Here is a 15382-nt window from a genome sequence, read left to right on the forward strand (position 1 = left end):
TATAAACTATTTATGAGATTGGTTTTAATTAAAAAGGCCATCGTGTGAAATTGTAACTTTGGTATCTGGATGGAGAGCTTTCGCCATGATTTGATACCCCAGCTTCTCGTTTGTCCGTTTCATATATAGAAACGGCATTCAGATACGATGTATTTTATTGATCGGAGTGTACAGCAACTGACGCATATGGGTGGGTATTCTTGCTTCATCAAGTACTGGTGTGTTAGCGACGTGTATCCTATACGCATTCTATTTATTGCGGTTTCCGTCTTCCTTGGGAAGTTCGTTGGAGAGAGCCATGAGTGGATGGTATTTTTGATTTCGTTTAGTTTTGAGGTACCTTGTTTCCATGCTCTTAGCCATATATTGTTTGAGATTATTTTTGATATGGATTTAGCGTCGTGGAGGATGAAAATACTAAGTCTAATATCATCAGAAGAGGTAATTGCTTGACGAGCTTTTTCGTCAGCTCTTTCATTTCCCGAGATTTGGTTGTGGCTAGGGAACCAAACTAAGGTGATTGAATAGTCAGATTGAGTAAGGTCGTTGAGTTGATTATATATTTTCCTGGTGATCTCATTTGGTTAGAGAAGTTTTCAATACTCTTTAATGTACTTAGTGAGTTGCTTAGGATTTTTGATTTGTGTATACCTTTTATTTTTATGAGGTCCAAGGCGAAGGAAATTGCCATTGCCTTAGTTCTGCGTATATGGAGCTAAAATTAGGTGGTCTCAGAATGGTGACGTTATCTTGAAATACTACCATTGCTCCTGCACCATTTTTCATTTTAGAGTCGTCAGTGAATATCCCAAAATATGGTCACTTATTATTGAAAATATTTTCGTGTTCAGAGCCTGGTGAAACCTTCATCTGTTATTTGGATAAAACAATTAAGATATTATGATGGATATTACTCATTGCAAATTATCGAATAAACTTATTTCATTAGGAACATAATTTTATGTAATGATTTACAAAGTACAAATAAAATATTTAATACAAAATATTAAACATCGATACCTACTTATCTTAGACCGAATCAGAAGAATACCAAAGCTATCAAATTATTTCTAAAATTTAACATATTATTTAAAAAAATTTAATACTATAAAAAATTGTATCAATTTAATATCATATTAGTTATTTTTTTTCTATGAAATGTTGTATTATCCCTCAACTTCATTAAAATCAATATTGTAATACTAAAGTCAAAAGTGTTAAGAAATAAAATTATAACGTATATCTTTAAATCTTTTGCTGCTGAAATTTTTCTGAGTTAAAAAAAAAAAAAATAAACAATTATAAAACATTAGTGAAATTTATTAAACAATTAGAACTTAGAAGTTAATACTATTAAGACGTGTTAACTGTACCTACCTATACGGGCTATACGTAATACTTATATGACGAGTTGTAATGAACGAAGTATAAATGTCTACCAAGTGTAGGTTATAAACATGTTTTTATCTAAGCTAAAAAATATTTCAAAACAATATTAGGTAAGTATTCAAGATAGTTTCTTTAAAAATTAAATAAAAACAATTCACTCCAACTTTTTCTTATATAAAAATATGTTGTCTACTAATAGGTATTAACTATAAAGCATGTTAGTACTCTCTCTATTTCTATTGAATAAAAAATAAACACATTTTGTTTCTTTTAAAACATACAGAATTATTGACCTTGAGTGATTTCAAGGTTACGAGTTTGGTAAATTTGCATTTTCTTAAGATTGGAATTTGGATAAATCCTACACTGTTTATATTGATAGGTAGTGTAATAAATATATACCTGTACTCGAATGCCATATGATTCTGCACCCACGTAAATTTTGCAAATTATCTCAACAAAATGATTATTATTATTATTGTATAAATCATATTAGGTACCTTATTACGTTTGAATACGTATGTCTAGACAAATATTTTATGTATTTTTGGTTGAATAAACTAATTAAAAATAAATCGTTAAAAAAAGAATACTCAGATTAGGCGATAAATTTGATTTTTATCGAAAACATATATATATTAATATATTATATTAATAATAATGAATAACGGACAACGTTTAAGAATATTACAAGTTAAAAAATACTATAATAGTACCTGTCTCGCGTTGTTTTGGATTCTCGAAGGCAGTGATATATTATGTATATTATTTATTATAGTAACATTTAAAGCCTCGAATCCATAAATGATTCTTGAAGGATTAATTTAATATTTTCAATTTTTTTGTTAATCTTGCTTTCATATGTAATATTTATAATCATAATTGTCGAAGCTAATTGTTTACAAAGTTTCTTTTAATAAAAAAAAAAAAAATATTTTCAATTTGGTAGTAATTTTAATTTACCAATTAAAATATATAGGCATTAAAATTGAACTATTTATTTAAGTAGGTACTTAATACTAAATATAAATTATAAACACAGTATTTAACATTTTTTTGAGTCAAATTATTTCCGTTTATAAATAAAATTTCATATCCTCACTCAATGTTTATTTATTAGATCTAATAAATTGATGAGAATAAGTACCATTAAGTAATGACTAATAACTAAAAAATAATAAGTAGCTGATAATAACTACATAATATAGGTTTTATAAATTAAAACGAATACAATACTTAGGCTTGCAGTAAGCATTATTATATCACTTAACACTTAGGTATTATATTTTTAATAACGAAATTCAAATCGCTTAAAAATTTGAACTAATATTTATACAATGATTTTTATGTATATAGGTACTATGGGGCGGCCGAACGGTTGAACGCGATTGATCGATCGATCGCGGACAACTTCTAAGTCGTTCCATTTAATTAGAGTTTATAATTACATACTTAGTAACATAATAACTACTAACTACTGTCGACAATACTAAGTTGTATGTATTATTATGACTTATCAAAGGAAAAATATAATCTTAGTTATTAGTTAACCGTTATCAAAAAAAAATTGGTCACTACTGCTTGTATACATAATGCCATTTTTGGAGAAATTTGTCCGTATATAGCTGGTTTGAAATAATTTCATTTTTCTTTGAGAAGTAATGAATTTAAATATTTCATTGTTGCATAATTGTAGGTTTTACATATATGTCATATATTCTATAAATTAAAGCTATTATGGTATATTTTTTTTCAAAGGTAAGTTTAATGCACTCGATCCAATAACTACTATACCTTATTGCTATACTTAATATTATGTAAAATAGCATTTTGAAATCAGTAGATTTCAAAATTTATCTGAATAATAATAATTACAAATAAAATTATAAACACAATTTTACACAGGATTTGTCTCATAAAATAGAAATAATATTACAGTATGCACTGAAGACACATATAATTATTCTATTGTATTCGATATGTCAATTTGGCATAAATATACATTATTTAAATATTTTGTGTAATTTAAAGATTGATCAATAAATCTAATGAGTAATGACTAATGACTATATAGACATTTTCTATCTATCAACTTTATGCTGGAATTTTATAAAATAAACATGTACCTACACTAATATTATGTATAGTAGGTAGTTGGCACGTGAAAATAACTGTACTAAATTTAGATTTATCTCTCAATCTGGACTGAAGTTACAAAAGTGACAACAATAGTATACGTAGGTAAGCCGATATAGGTTTAAGTGCTGTCCCTACTAGACTGAACACTGAGATGGGGTGCTAACCTATTCATACAAAAACCGCTGTAAATTGTCGACGATGGATCGTATACGATTAATCTTAATAATAAATTCACTATGAGTACCTACCCATTATTGGAACAACTACCTATACATTATTAATTCTTGCTGGCCGTCGTATATAGGATGTTTAAACATGCGTACTCACCCAGGATCACTCCAAATACGACTGATACCAAGATGAATATGAGTAACTTGTTGGACGACAGCCATTTAACCGCCGTGTTCACGTTGGGCGAATTCTTGACCTTTGAAAGGATGGTGAATGTCGACTCTGCCCGTTGTCTTTCCATGTCGTCTGCGAAAAAACATTATAATATTACGCGTGTAGTAATAATAATAACAATATGCATCTATGACGTTAAAAAAGGTACAATATCGAATTTAGTTTCGAATTTCGTGCGGTAGTTACAATGTAATAATATTATACTGTACGCCATACTGTCATATAACGTGGTAAAAAAACGACTTAGGTATAGGTAATAGGTATAAGATGTTTTACCGCGTTTATCTAATCTCTGCTGCGCAGCGTGTTCGTAATGATCGATTTCCCGCAAGCTTTGAAGACCGCGGTATACTTAGCGATGTGATCGGGGACAGGTACCTCTATACTTGTAATTTATATATATATATCGCGGTAACAGGTAAACTGGGTATATATTATTATGTCACAATCGATTAATGAAACTAGGTATATAATGGTCTCGGCTGGTATACGGTTAGGTGGTTATATGCGACCAGAAGATTGTTTTGGCCACCGACGCCGTCGTGCTGCATGCGGACGAAAAAATGCGCGGAGCGTCGTGATTTCTGTGCGCACGCCACGAACTGCAGCTGGAGGAAACGCGCGCAGAACAAAACCGCACACACGACGACAACTGCGACTACGCAATGATGACGATGACGGTGATCACAACAAAAATAATAATAATGCATCGTGCAAGCGTGTTGTACACACGGTCATTTTTTACAGGTGAATTATACGCTTGTACGCGGTTCGACGGTTACCTAGGTGGTGGTAATCCAGGGGAACTGGTTTTCGGGACGAGAATGTCGGACGCGGTCGCTTGCATGCGCTTGGCGCGACGACGCTCCAGCCGACCGCGACGGCGTGGCGTGTATTATAGGTACATCGATATTATACACACTAAATAATAATAATATATCCACCGCCGCCGCTAACATCATATTATTATTATTATTATATTCCTATCGTTGTTGTGTATGTGCGCAGTGCGTGTGTAAAAAAAAAACTAAATTATTTTAGTATCATGATGGTCGGTCGCTCTCGCTCTTCATCATCGGTACCCGGAGCGGGCGCGGGGAAAACTGCGACTGGCCCACGCGATTTTGACACCGCGCCCGCCTCGGATGAAACGAAAACCGCTACAAAAAATATTATTGTTGCTGTCGCTTTCGTAGAAGTAGGCCTATAGTTATAACCAGGTGCAATATATATGTTATAAGTACTTTTTATAATGTCTCACTGATTTAGTCCGCGGGGTCACGTTGCCCGACTAACGGTTATCATTAGACGTTCAAGTATATAATTCATAATATTATGATGATGACGTACGAACACTGTTTTGAAGACTTAAAATCACTCTTCACGTCATTTCTATACATTTAGAAAATTGTAATGTTAAAAAATAAATATAAAAAAATTGGTGAAGGGAGAGAATATCTTTTTAGCCGTCATCGCCACAGTAGACATGCCAATGCAGCTAAAGTACTGCAGCCTATGATTTCCTTAGCGTGTCTCGCAGGACTCTGTGGTGTATTATTTATGGTTAACACCTAATTTCAAAACACGATTAAATTATCGATCATCTATAAATATTATCATTTTCTAACGTCCTTGGTTTACGCAATACTTCTGCTGAGTTCTGCTGAATATCAACATTTTAACGAATACTAATAATGTTAACCAATAACTTTTTATTTATTTATTTGTATTTAGTTTAAATAAAGAACCTTATTGTATTTGATATAGCACTTGTCTTGTTGAAGAAATTAATTTGGTATTAAACGGGTGAGGTCCTATCCTATTAAGAGAATATAAATACTGATTAATATTACAAATTATATACTATCATTCGTAAATACATGATAATATGATATTGATATACAATAAAATATTATAATAAACTAATGTTATAAAATATATAATTATCCGTATAATTACATGACTGATAAATCATGAGTTACAAATTAAAAATTTACAATTTTGGTGATTTGAACATTTCTATTTCCAGGTTGTTAACGGTTTTGCATAATTTAGTTATAGTGACTGTTGTTTGCATAATTAGTAACTTGTAGCCTTAAATTAAATAGGCATTTGAAGTTGAGACCATGAATTACGACTTACGAGACAGAATGAAAAAAAATAAAAAGACTAAAAATTCGGGATAATCAATGTTACCTGAAGCCAAATGCTTTTATAGAAAACAAGGTAAGTATTGAATTATTTAACGCTTTGAAGAAGAAGGGTTGGAAGAAGGATTAAAGTACAAAAAAAAATCCTCCAAAGCAATTTATAGCTATGGAAAAGGGAGATAAGAGATGCCCAAGTGCAATGAAGAAATGAGTGCCTAGGACAATACAATTCTAAATACGGTACTGGTGTTGTACTAGTGCCTAATTGTGTTTGTTTCAAGACACGTCTAATATATGTATATAAATGTAACATAGATACATGTCTATAATATACTTCTCTATTTATTGTCTGTAATTTCTTATTTGTAAATATATAGCATGCCTAACCATTTGAAAGCTTAATAGAAATTCGCAAATCAGGTTTTAAAACATTTACCTACATGAATATTATTAATTTTATAAACTGGCCAACTCAGGTTAAAAAACACACATACACACTGCAACGGCTTACTAATTTTTATTTTTTGAATATTAGATAATAATATATAGCTAAGGCCTAAGGAGACCCACGAGGCCAGTAGGCAGTTTTGTAACGATGGCGTAACATTAAAAATGTTGACAAACCGCTCCCAATTGCACTATTCTTTAGGTTTACATATAAGATTTATAATTTATAATATGTTAATCGGTTTTTCGATTTTTTATTTTTTATTCTTTGATTTTTGTTTGTACAGCGTTGTTTAAACTACATAAGATAATGTAATATTATATGCCTATTGACAAATAAGTGAAAAAACCAGATAACATTCAATTATTTCACTACAGATTTTAAGTTTTGAACATTCACTTTGATATCAGGATTAATTTTGAAACATATGCGTCCAAAACCGAGAAGACGATATTATAATACTGATATAGTATATTACTAAGTTTTGACGATGGTGAAATAGTATGAAATTCATGCGTAATTTGCATGTTCGGTATAATATTCATAGGTATCTATACCTATTAAGAAAATGGCGGTGATTCTGATCATTTTTAGTCAACCATTATTTTTGGATATTTGACTCAAACGGAATAGTTCAAACACAAATTACTCGATTTATATTAATTGTCATCAGTTTCAAAAAAATTATTTCCTTACAATTTAGTATTTACAACAAATGATGGAAGCATACATTAGGTAATAAAATAAGTCTTTTATAATATGGTCCTTATTGAATATTATTTCAGTGTGTTTTAATTATTTCTAACAAATTAAAATTTTATCGTAAAAATTGAATTTGTCAGGAAAAATACGTAATATACATGAAATATATTCGATCCATCAGTTAGTTCATAATTTTTTTTTCTAGAAGTGATATTTTATTTGTTTAAATTCTAAGGTTTTAGAAAAATAGAACCTGGGTTTAAGTCTGAATGGGAAGCACTCAAGATATCCCATGTGGCTAGTGATTTAAAATAAATAAATATATATATATATATATATATATATATAAACATAGTTTGAAGTAATGTTTACCTAAAATCTTAGTTTTTGAATTATTAACTAATTTGTTAACATTTTTCTAATGTATAATCTACCTATACATTATGCCATTTTAAGATAATTATGTATATATTACATATGTGTTATGTAAGTTCTAATCAAATAATTTTAATACCTATATGTTTATCTTATAAGGTAATTTATTGTTTAGTTGTCGTTTAATTCTATGTTTACGTTTTATAACGTATCTTATTTGTATATTGGTAAATAGGATTATAAAAAGGTTTTTAGGTAGGTTCATTAATGTTTTATGAGATATATAAATATTATATAATGCGTTGTAAAATGATTTTATTTAAAAAAAAAAATTATCTTAATTACCTATACTGAAGTTATAATTATTTTAGTGATTATTGATAGAGTTTGTTCTTATGACTTACCTATTTATTTAAATTTGTATGGTATATTTTTCTATTATAAGTACATAAAATAAATTATATATTTTTATTTTGTTTACTACTATAGTATTATATAAATAATTTAATATAAACATTATAATTAATTATGTGTAATCCGTTGATATTCTGTGATAAATGACAACTACAGTGGCGGTGTTTTAATTAAAGCACAGATACGGTAATGATCTGTCTTAATCTAACATGGTAGCAAACCCATAGTTAATATAGATGTATTATATTTTCAACGTACCAATCGAGTAATTATAATTCTGAAAACAGATTTGTATTAGAAATCATGTTTATGCTTGAGAGTTGAGAGCGGTTTTTTTTTATTGATCTTTGGTTTCATAAATCATAAATGATATTAGATTGCCATATTTAAATCTTCCGGAAAAAATTACGAAATGCGATAAAGTCGATCTCATAGATATAGCGAAGAATTTGTAGGTAAGTGTTAGACAAAGACATCATCGTTCCTAATCTCTTAAAAATATCGGTGTTAGTAAACTGTTCACCAGTTGATATTTCTGTTCGTCAAATACACGGATAAATAAGTTAAACTATATTAATAAAGTGTTTTTGACAAATTGCATAAATACGATCATGTCTTCATTGACTTCGTTCCATTATGTTGTAATAATATGTCCCCATAAACATCCTAATATTTCTCTCTTGAATAATAAGGTTATTACTTATTGGTTAAGAGTGTTTATACTAACCTACAACCCCTAAGTTTAGCAGTACAATGATACATATTTTACTGTAGAAAACTAGAAAATGATGAAAACAATGATGATGTTTTACGGTATAGGATAAAATATAAAACATATGTGGTTGATATTAATTATTATTTATTTTGTGTAATTCAAAGTTTAGGTATACAGGTCCAAACTCCAATGAAAGAAATAAATTATACATTTATTTGGGTTGAATAATAGTTAATTTTATAAAAATATCTCTATAAATATAACACTGATGAGAATTTATGCTTTATTGTACTATATTATTATTATATTTATTAGATGTTCACAAAGTAATAAAATGTTAACAAATATTGCATATGAAATTATGAAGTAAGTAGATAAATGTGGCCTAATTATCGACGGCTTTTATAATTTTGGATAACATCATCTTAATTTTAAGTTTGTTCACATAATTTTTATTATTGATGCTATTTTTATACAAATTGATTGAAATTAATTATTTTTATATTTAGACATTTTTGTAAATATTTTATTATTATTAAAGAAAAAAAAGAAAGAAATATGAGGACATCCACGAAACTCTTACATAGGACAAATTAAATGTGATGCAAGAATCAAAACCTTTAAGGAACTTAAAGAAAAAGTGAATTGAAAAAAATAATTATTATCAATGTTTATAATTTTTGGAAGTCTATTAAATAAAAGCATACAATATTATTAACCTAAGATTGTAAGGCGATCAGTACCAATATTTTTGCAAGTCGCAATAATACAACGACGCGATTCACTTTATTTTAGTCGAAACGGTTTGATAGATTGTTTATTCGCAGGATTAGTTGAATATGGATTTCGTGAATGTAATATTTTAATCATAATAAATATTATACTAGATTACAACGAACCATTGATTTAATATACATTATTATTATTATTACTATTATTGTATATTTAATCAATGAACGAACTGTATAATTTCCAAGACGGCAATATAATTATATACAACTTCTATGTGGCATGTGAGACTCGATGTTAACATACAATAATTATTATCATAATAATGATTCTTATTTACATATCGTATAAATTACAGTTTGATAAATCCAACAGACGACGACCGAACAATATTATATTTTCGCCCCGTTGGTTCACGCGTGTTCCACATGACCATATAACATAGCCTTTATATTCCTAATTCCTATAAAAAGCAGATGATATGATACCATCGATAATTTTGATATTTATTAAGTTAGGTACCTATTAATATTTTGTAGAATATAATATGCATCTTTATTATATGATAGACACAAATCAATTACAAATTTATTCAATACGCATTAAAATAATAATATTTTATGCGCTGTATAAGTAAACGTGGATTGGATCTTTTCGCAAAAAATAAAATCGAAAATAAAATGATTAGAAATCTGCGAACGAGTGCGCGTGGAATACGTATAAAATCGCACTCGTAATTGAAAACTGAAAAAAAAACAGCGATCGTTGGTTATAATTTATAGCGTATAAGTTAAGGTCCTACAAATAACACCACATCTGCTGCAATGACTTTTTTGCTAGTACCTACTTACAAAAGTTTTAATATAATCACAAATGGTAAAATAATCACCATTACCTATAGAATTATTGAACAGATCGATTTTGAATATAAATACAACTGATTAGAAAGAATATCAATATATTAAAGGTTTATACATGTGCGTTATTCCATATCGATTTTTGTTCAATAGTTCAATAGGTAATGATGATTATTCTACCGCCTGTGTTTATTATATATTAACCTTTTTATGTGGGTATTAGAAAAATATAAATTCAATTGTCGATGATATTAACGTTTTAAAATAAATTGACGATGCTAAATGTTGGTCTTGATACCTAAATATTAGAATTCTTTAAAAATGAATTCTCTACATTAGTTTATATTTGGATTAATTATAACAGGTGCAATAGGTGTATGGGTTAGTAGGTACATTAAAATTAGACTAGGGTTTCACGGTGGATTGCATATAACCACTGAAATTATTCATTAAATCGGGTGCTGACAAGTGAATTACAATATTATAAATTATAATATTATATATAATCTGATTTAGCCACAACGACAAAATATTGCAGCTAGATTTCTTTTAAGTTAAATTTATTCCCGTTGTTTGTCTGTTTCTAAAGCTCACGATGAATTTTTCTATCGCGTGCTTGAGGTTTCGATTGACCAATTTTAGAAAAATATTAAGGCATTAAAATGTTAGGTTAAGTTGATTAAAAACACCTATATATTATATTTTTATAAATATTTATATTTATTTTATCAATAGCACTTATATTAACGGATTGACAGAAATGTGCAATTTAGAATGCTTAAATTATTATGTTATTATTATCGATGACAGTGTATATATTTTTAAAAATTGAATTTCAAAATCGGTTCAGTATACAAACAAAATTTACCTCTTAAAAATATTAATATGAGCGTAGTAATATATGTATATATATATTATAATATCCTTTGAATTGCATGACAATAACATGTTGTATTATTATAGGTGTATTACTAATTGATCACTCACCGATGTTGTTGTTGGCATGTTTGATTTTCATTCCTGCAGCGTGAACGCCGCCGGATCCCTCGCCTTATCCTTTCAAACCCGACGTGATAATAATATAAGGTGACTACAATATAATGATAGTAAAAGGAAATAAAATAAATTCAGCTGCTTTGTCGACTAAAAGGCTGGGACTACAATATTCGACAGCGGAAATTATTGCGGTAGTATCGACAAAGACGAAGACAACGACGATAATAATACAATCATTCGAAGCTGACCGCTGGACATAGTCGTCCGACGACCACTCGTACAGAGCGCACTTTCTACAAAGGTCTTTCGGGGTTTGTGACACATGCCCACACGCGCGCGCTGGACACACACACTCGATCGTGTGTCGGCGGCGTCGCTGTCGGTTTGCCCGTCATCGCGGCGTTGACGTAAACATGAATTTTAATGACGACGACGTCTAGTGTCACAGATGTGCTGCATACAGGGCGATTATCTTAGAAGAGCATATATTATAGTGTTAAGAAAACTAACGGTTTATTCACGGTAAATCCGTGTTTTTCAAAATTTTTATTGTTTTTTAATTACATTTTAAATGATATCGTTTCTTAAGTTTTTGCCATTTTAAACATTTCGTCTTCTCAAGCCGAATATTTTTCTATTGATTTCGATACATGGAAAATCGACTTTTAAACCAGCAATAGTATATTTTATACCTAATGAATATTATTATTGATTACCTATCGGGATTAATGTTTGAATACATAATAATTTAATAATTCATATTTTATATTTGTTGATAAATTTTGTCGATTGTGAGAAAAAATTAAAATACACACGACAAATGACAATAATTCCTGTATTAATCGTTTATTCGATTTTTAAGTCATCATCCCCGTGATACTTGTTTTTAAAATATTTCATACTCACAGTTTACTATATTAATAATTTTTAATAGTTGCAAAATAAACCTTTAAAAAATCATGGCTGGCTACGCTATATATTATTAATACGCATTGTTATACTATACGGAATGCTAAAATGGTCAACCTTGGCAATCACATACTGTGGATAGGTATGAACAGGCTTGTAAACAGGCAATGACATAATAATCATTATATGTGGTTATTAGGGGTGAATTATGGGAAGATGAGAATATAAGTTTTTCCTTAGGATGTTTTAAACCCCCCCCCCACAATTCCTCAAATAAAATGCTTAGTCTGTCAATAGAATACTATTTTTATATTATTATTACATTTATAACATTCACTTATTACAAATTTTTATAACATTGAAACAATACACATATTTATAACATTAAAATTTAAAATAGACATATATATTATATTATTTATTTATCCAGTCATAATATACATATATATACGTAGGTACTTTTTGGAAAAATGTTGAGGATAAGTTGTAAGTTGAAACCTGCCTACTTTTGATAATGGGTAAAAATATCAAGCTCTCCACGCACACACACACACAAACACATTTGACCAGATATACACAAATAATAGGTTACAATAATAGTAATCATTAGTATTTAACTGCCAACTTTGGTGCTTATATGGTCCACAATACGTATAATCTATTCATACAGATTATTTAAGTTAGGTATCACCTAATTAACTTATCTCATATTATCTTAATAATATATATATTATTTTACAACATAAAATATATTATATATACGTTTATATTTTAGGGAGATTTTTGATAATTTTTGATAATTTTTACTGAGTTAAGTTGTAATTCTGCATAAAAAACACCGGATACATGCTGATTAAAATTGCGGCATTTCTATTTTCTTCTCATTTTTTGTGTTTTCAGACTATATAACTTATGTTTTAAAAGAATGAAATCTGCGTAAAATGTATTTGGATTGAATTCAAAAACATCATTGTAAATTTTCGTTGCCAATAACTATATATTGTGATTAGAGTGTATCAATTATAAATCTATATAGGTAGATAGTATATTTTATATTTCTTTTAATATTGTACTATTGTAGTATAATGTATTGTGGTAATACGTTCAATTAGCAACAAGTACATACAAATATTAATCTAAATTTTAATACCTATAAAAATGGGATCAGTACACTTTCCCGACATTAAATTCCCCGACAACACATTTGCCCGACAATATATTCAAAAATATATTATATTTATGTATATAGGTATATATTAGGTTTATATTAAAAAATTCATACATTTGTCCAACAGGCGCGCCTAGGCGGCAATATCAAGTTATATTATACATAAATGTGTGTCAAAAATTATTCAAAATTATATAACTAATAAATAATAATAATACATTTGTCCGACAGTCGACAGTATCAAGTTATATTATATAGTATATAATATATACCACCTATACTAATATTACGTACTTACAGTAAAAAAATGCAAAATGTAATGTCAAGCAAATGTATTGTTCGGAAAATGCATTGTCAGGTAAAAGTAGTGTCGGGCAATTGAGGTGTCGGGCAATTGAGGTGTCGGGCATTTGAGTGTCGGGCAAACATATCAGACCCATAAAAATAATATACCTATTGTACATCGATTTACAATGATAGGATTTTTGTAAATTAGAATTTTAAAGACGTTATAGGTTGTTATAAAAATATAAAATACAAAAAAAAGACCTTCAAGTCGAATACATAATGTTATTCTGGTATATAACATATTTTAATATATGCTATAACTCATATATAAGTTCCTATAGTCGACATCATGGTACGGTAATGTTCATTTGGGAATATATTTAGAGACAAACGATTAACGTGAAACCCACATATAGGAAAACGCCTCTACACTCAAATGATGGGTATGTCAACGTCTATTTAATTATTCAATGTAATTTTTCTCATCTTACGAACAAAATTTATCATGCATGGCATTCGTAACTATAATTACAATAAACCAATAAACAGTGTAATTTACTGATCTGGGGTGCAGAAAAACCAAAAATCCAAACCTTGCAATTAAATACATAATTAATAAATGAACGAGTTAAATCAAACACTCTATAATATACCTGTGTACCTTTATACATAATTTTTTGATACGTCATAAAATTATGTACTCGACAAACCTAAAATAACAAAATTTCACAAACGTACATTACCACACCTAAATCATATCAGTACAAAGATTCATAATATCTCTGCATTCTTTTGGTACCCATTGGCCATTACCAAGGGGGCAATTATATTCTGGATACAAAAGAGGACAGTATAGGGGTTGTCGGGGTTGAACTCCTCATATAGGTAGGTACTATTTAAAAAATTAATTCTTGTTTATATTATCTAATTTATTATATGATGTAATACCTACTTTAAAGTCTCTATAACAGAGGTCGGTACACATAATACTTTTTATGTGTATGGCTTTGTAATATGGCTTATTACTTTTTAAAGCTGCGAATATTTTATTTATATTTATAACTTATATAACTTAGTATATATTATATAAGTGCATATGTTGTGTCCAGTGTTGAAACGCGTCCGCTTCAGCACTCTAATTTGTATTGATGTTTAAAATAAAGATACACAGTTTTAAATTAACATAAAGTATTTTTATTAATAACAAAACCTTGACGTCCGTTTAATCAAAAGGTGTATGCTATTTCCAGACTTCACCTTTGATCTACGCTTACGCTTTCCTATAATCTGGTTATTTCAAAGTCACTGAATGTCAGTGACTTCCAATACATAAATATCTAAATTATTTTACATATTATTAATAATGAGGATCATTACACTAGCCCAACATTTTTTCATTCCTAGATACTGCACTAGCCATGCTCTTAATACTAATACTCACTCCAGACTACAGGTTCCAGAATTTTCGTAGCAAATATAGTATATACCTAAGTATTTTATATAGAATAAAGCCTTCAATAAACACGGACACTTATTAAGTAGTAGTATACAGCTGTTGTCTGTTGGAAAGCTTATAATTTTTACCATGTTGTATTGGTACGATATATTCGTTATTGTAACCTTTATTTTTTTTAAATTAAAATCATTTTTTTTCACAACTATTACGGAATTTGGAACTCGAAAGATTTTTAATTTTTG

At 28.9% G+C, this 15382-nt stretch overlaps 1 protein-coding gene and 1 pseudogene across 2 annotated transcripts in view; one reads left to right on the plus strand and one right to left on the minus strand.

Moving 5' to 3' along the window:
- Eaat2 (Excitatory amino acid transporter 2) overlaps positions 1 to 11597 on the minus strand; it is a 29787-nt gene extending 18190 nt beyond the window's left edge. The window contains exons 1-2 of one of the 2 annotated variants that reach the window (XM_089225423.1): positions 11311 to 11597; positions 3856 to 4005 (exon numbers count right to left, since the gene is read on the minus strand). In XM_089225423.1, the coding sequence (XP_089081549.1) occupies positions 3856 to 4005; positions 11311 to 11341 (181 nt within the window). In that variant the 5' untranslated portion in view covers positions 11342 to 11597. Of the gene's footprint in view, positions 1 to 3855; positions 4006 to 4209; positions 4647 to 11310 lie in introns of those variants that run through there. The other variant, XM_089225424.1, reaches the window with a different exon arrangement.
- LOC149055635 (uncharacterized) overlaps positions 1 to 15382 on the plus strand; it is a 38911-nt pseudogene that overhangs the window by 7338 nt on the left and 16191 nt on the right.

The sequence above is a fragment of the Diuraphis noxia genome, unplaced genomic scaffold, assembly GCF_037042655.1.
Source record: "Diuraphis noxia isolate RWA-SAM2 unplaced genomic scaffold, SU_Dnox_SAM2 contig0004, whole genome shotgun sequence".
NCBI lineage: Eukaryota > Metazoa > Arthropoda > Insecta > Hemiptera > Aphididae > Diuraphis > Diuraphis noxia.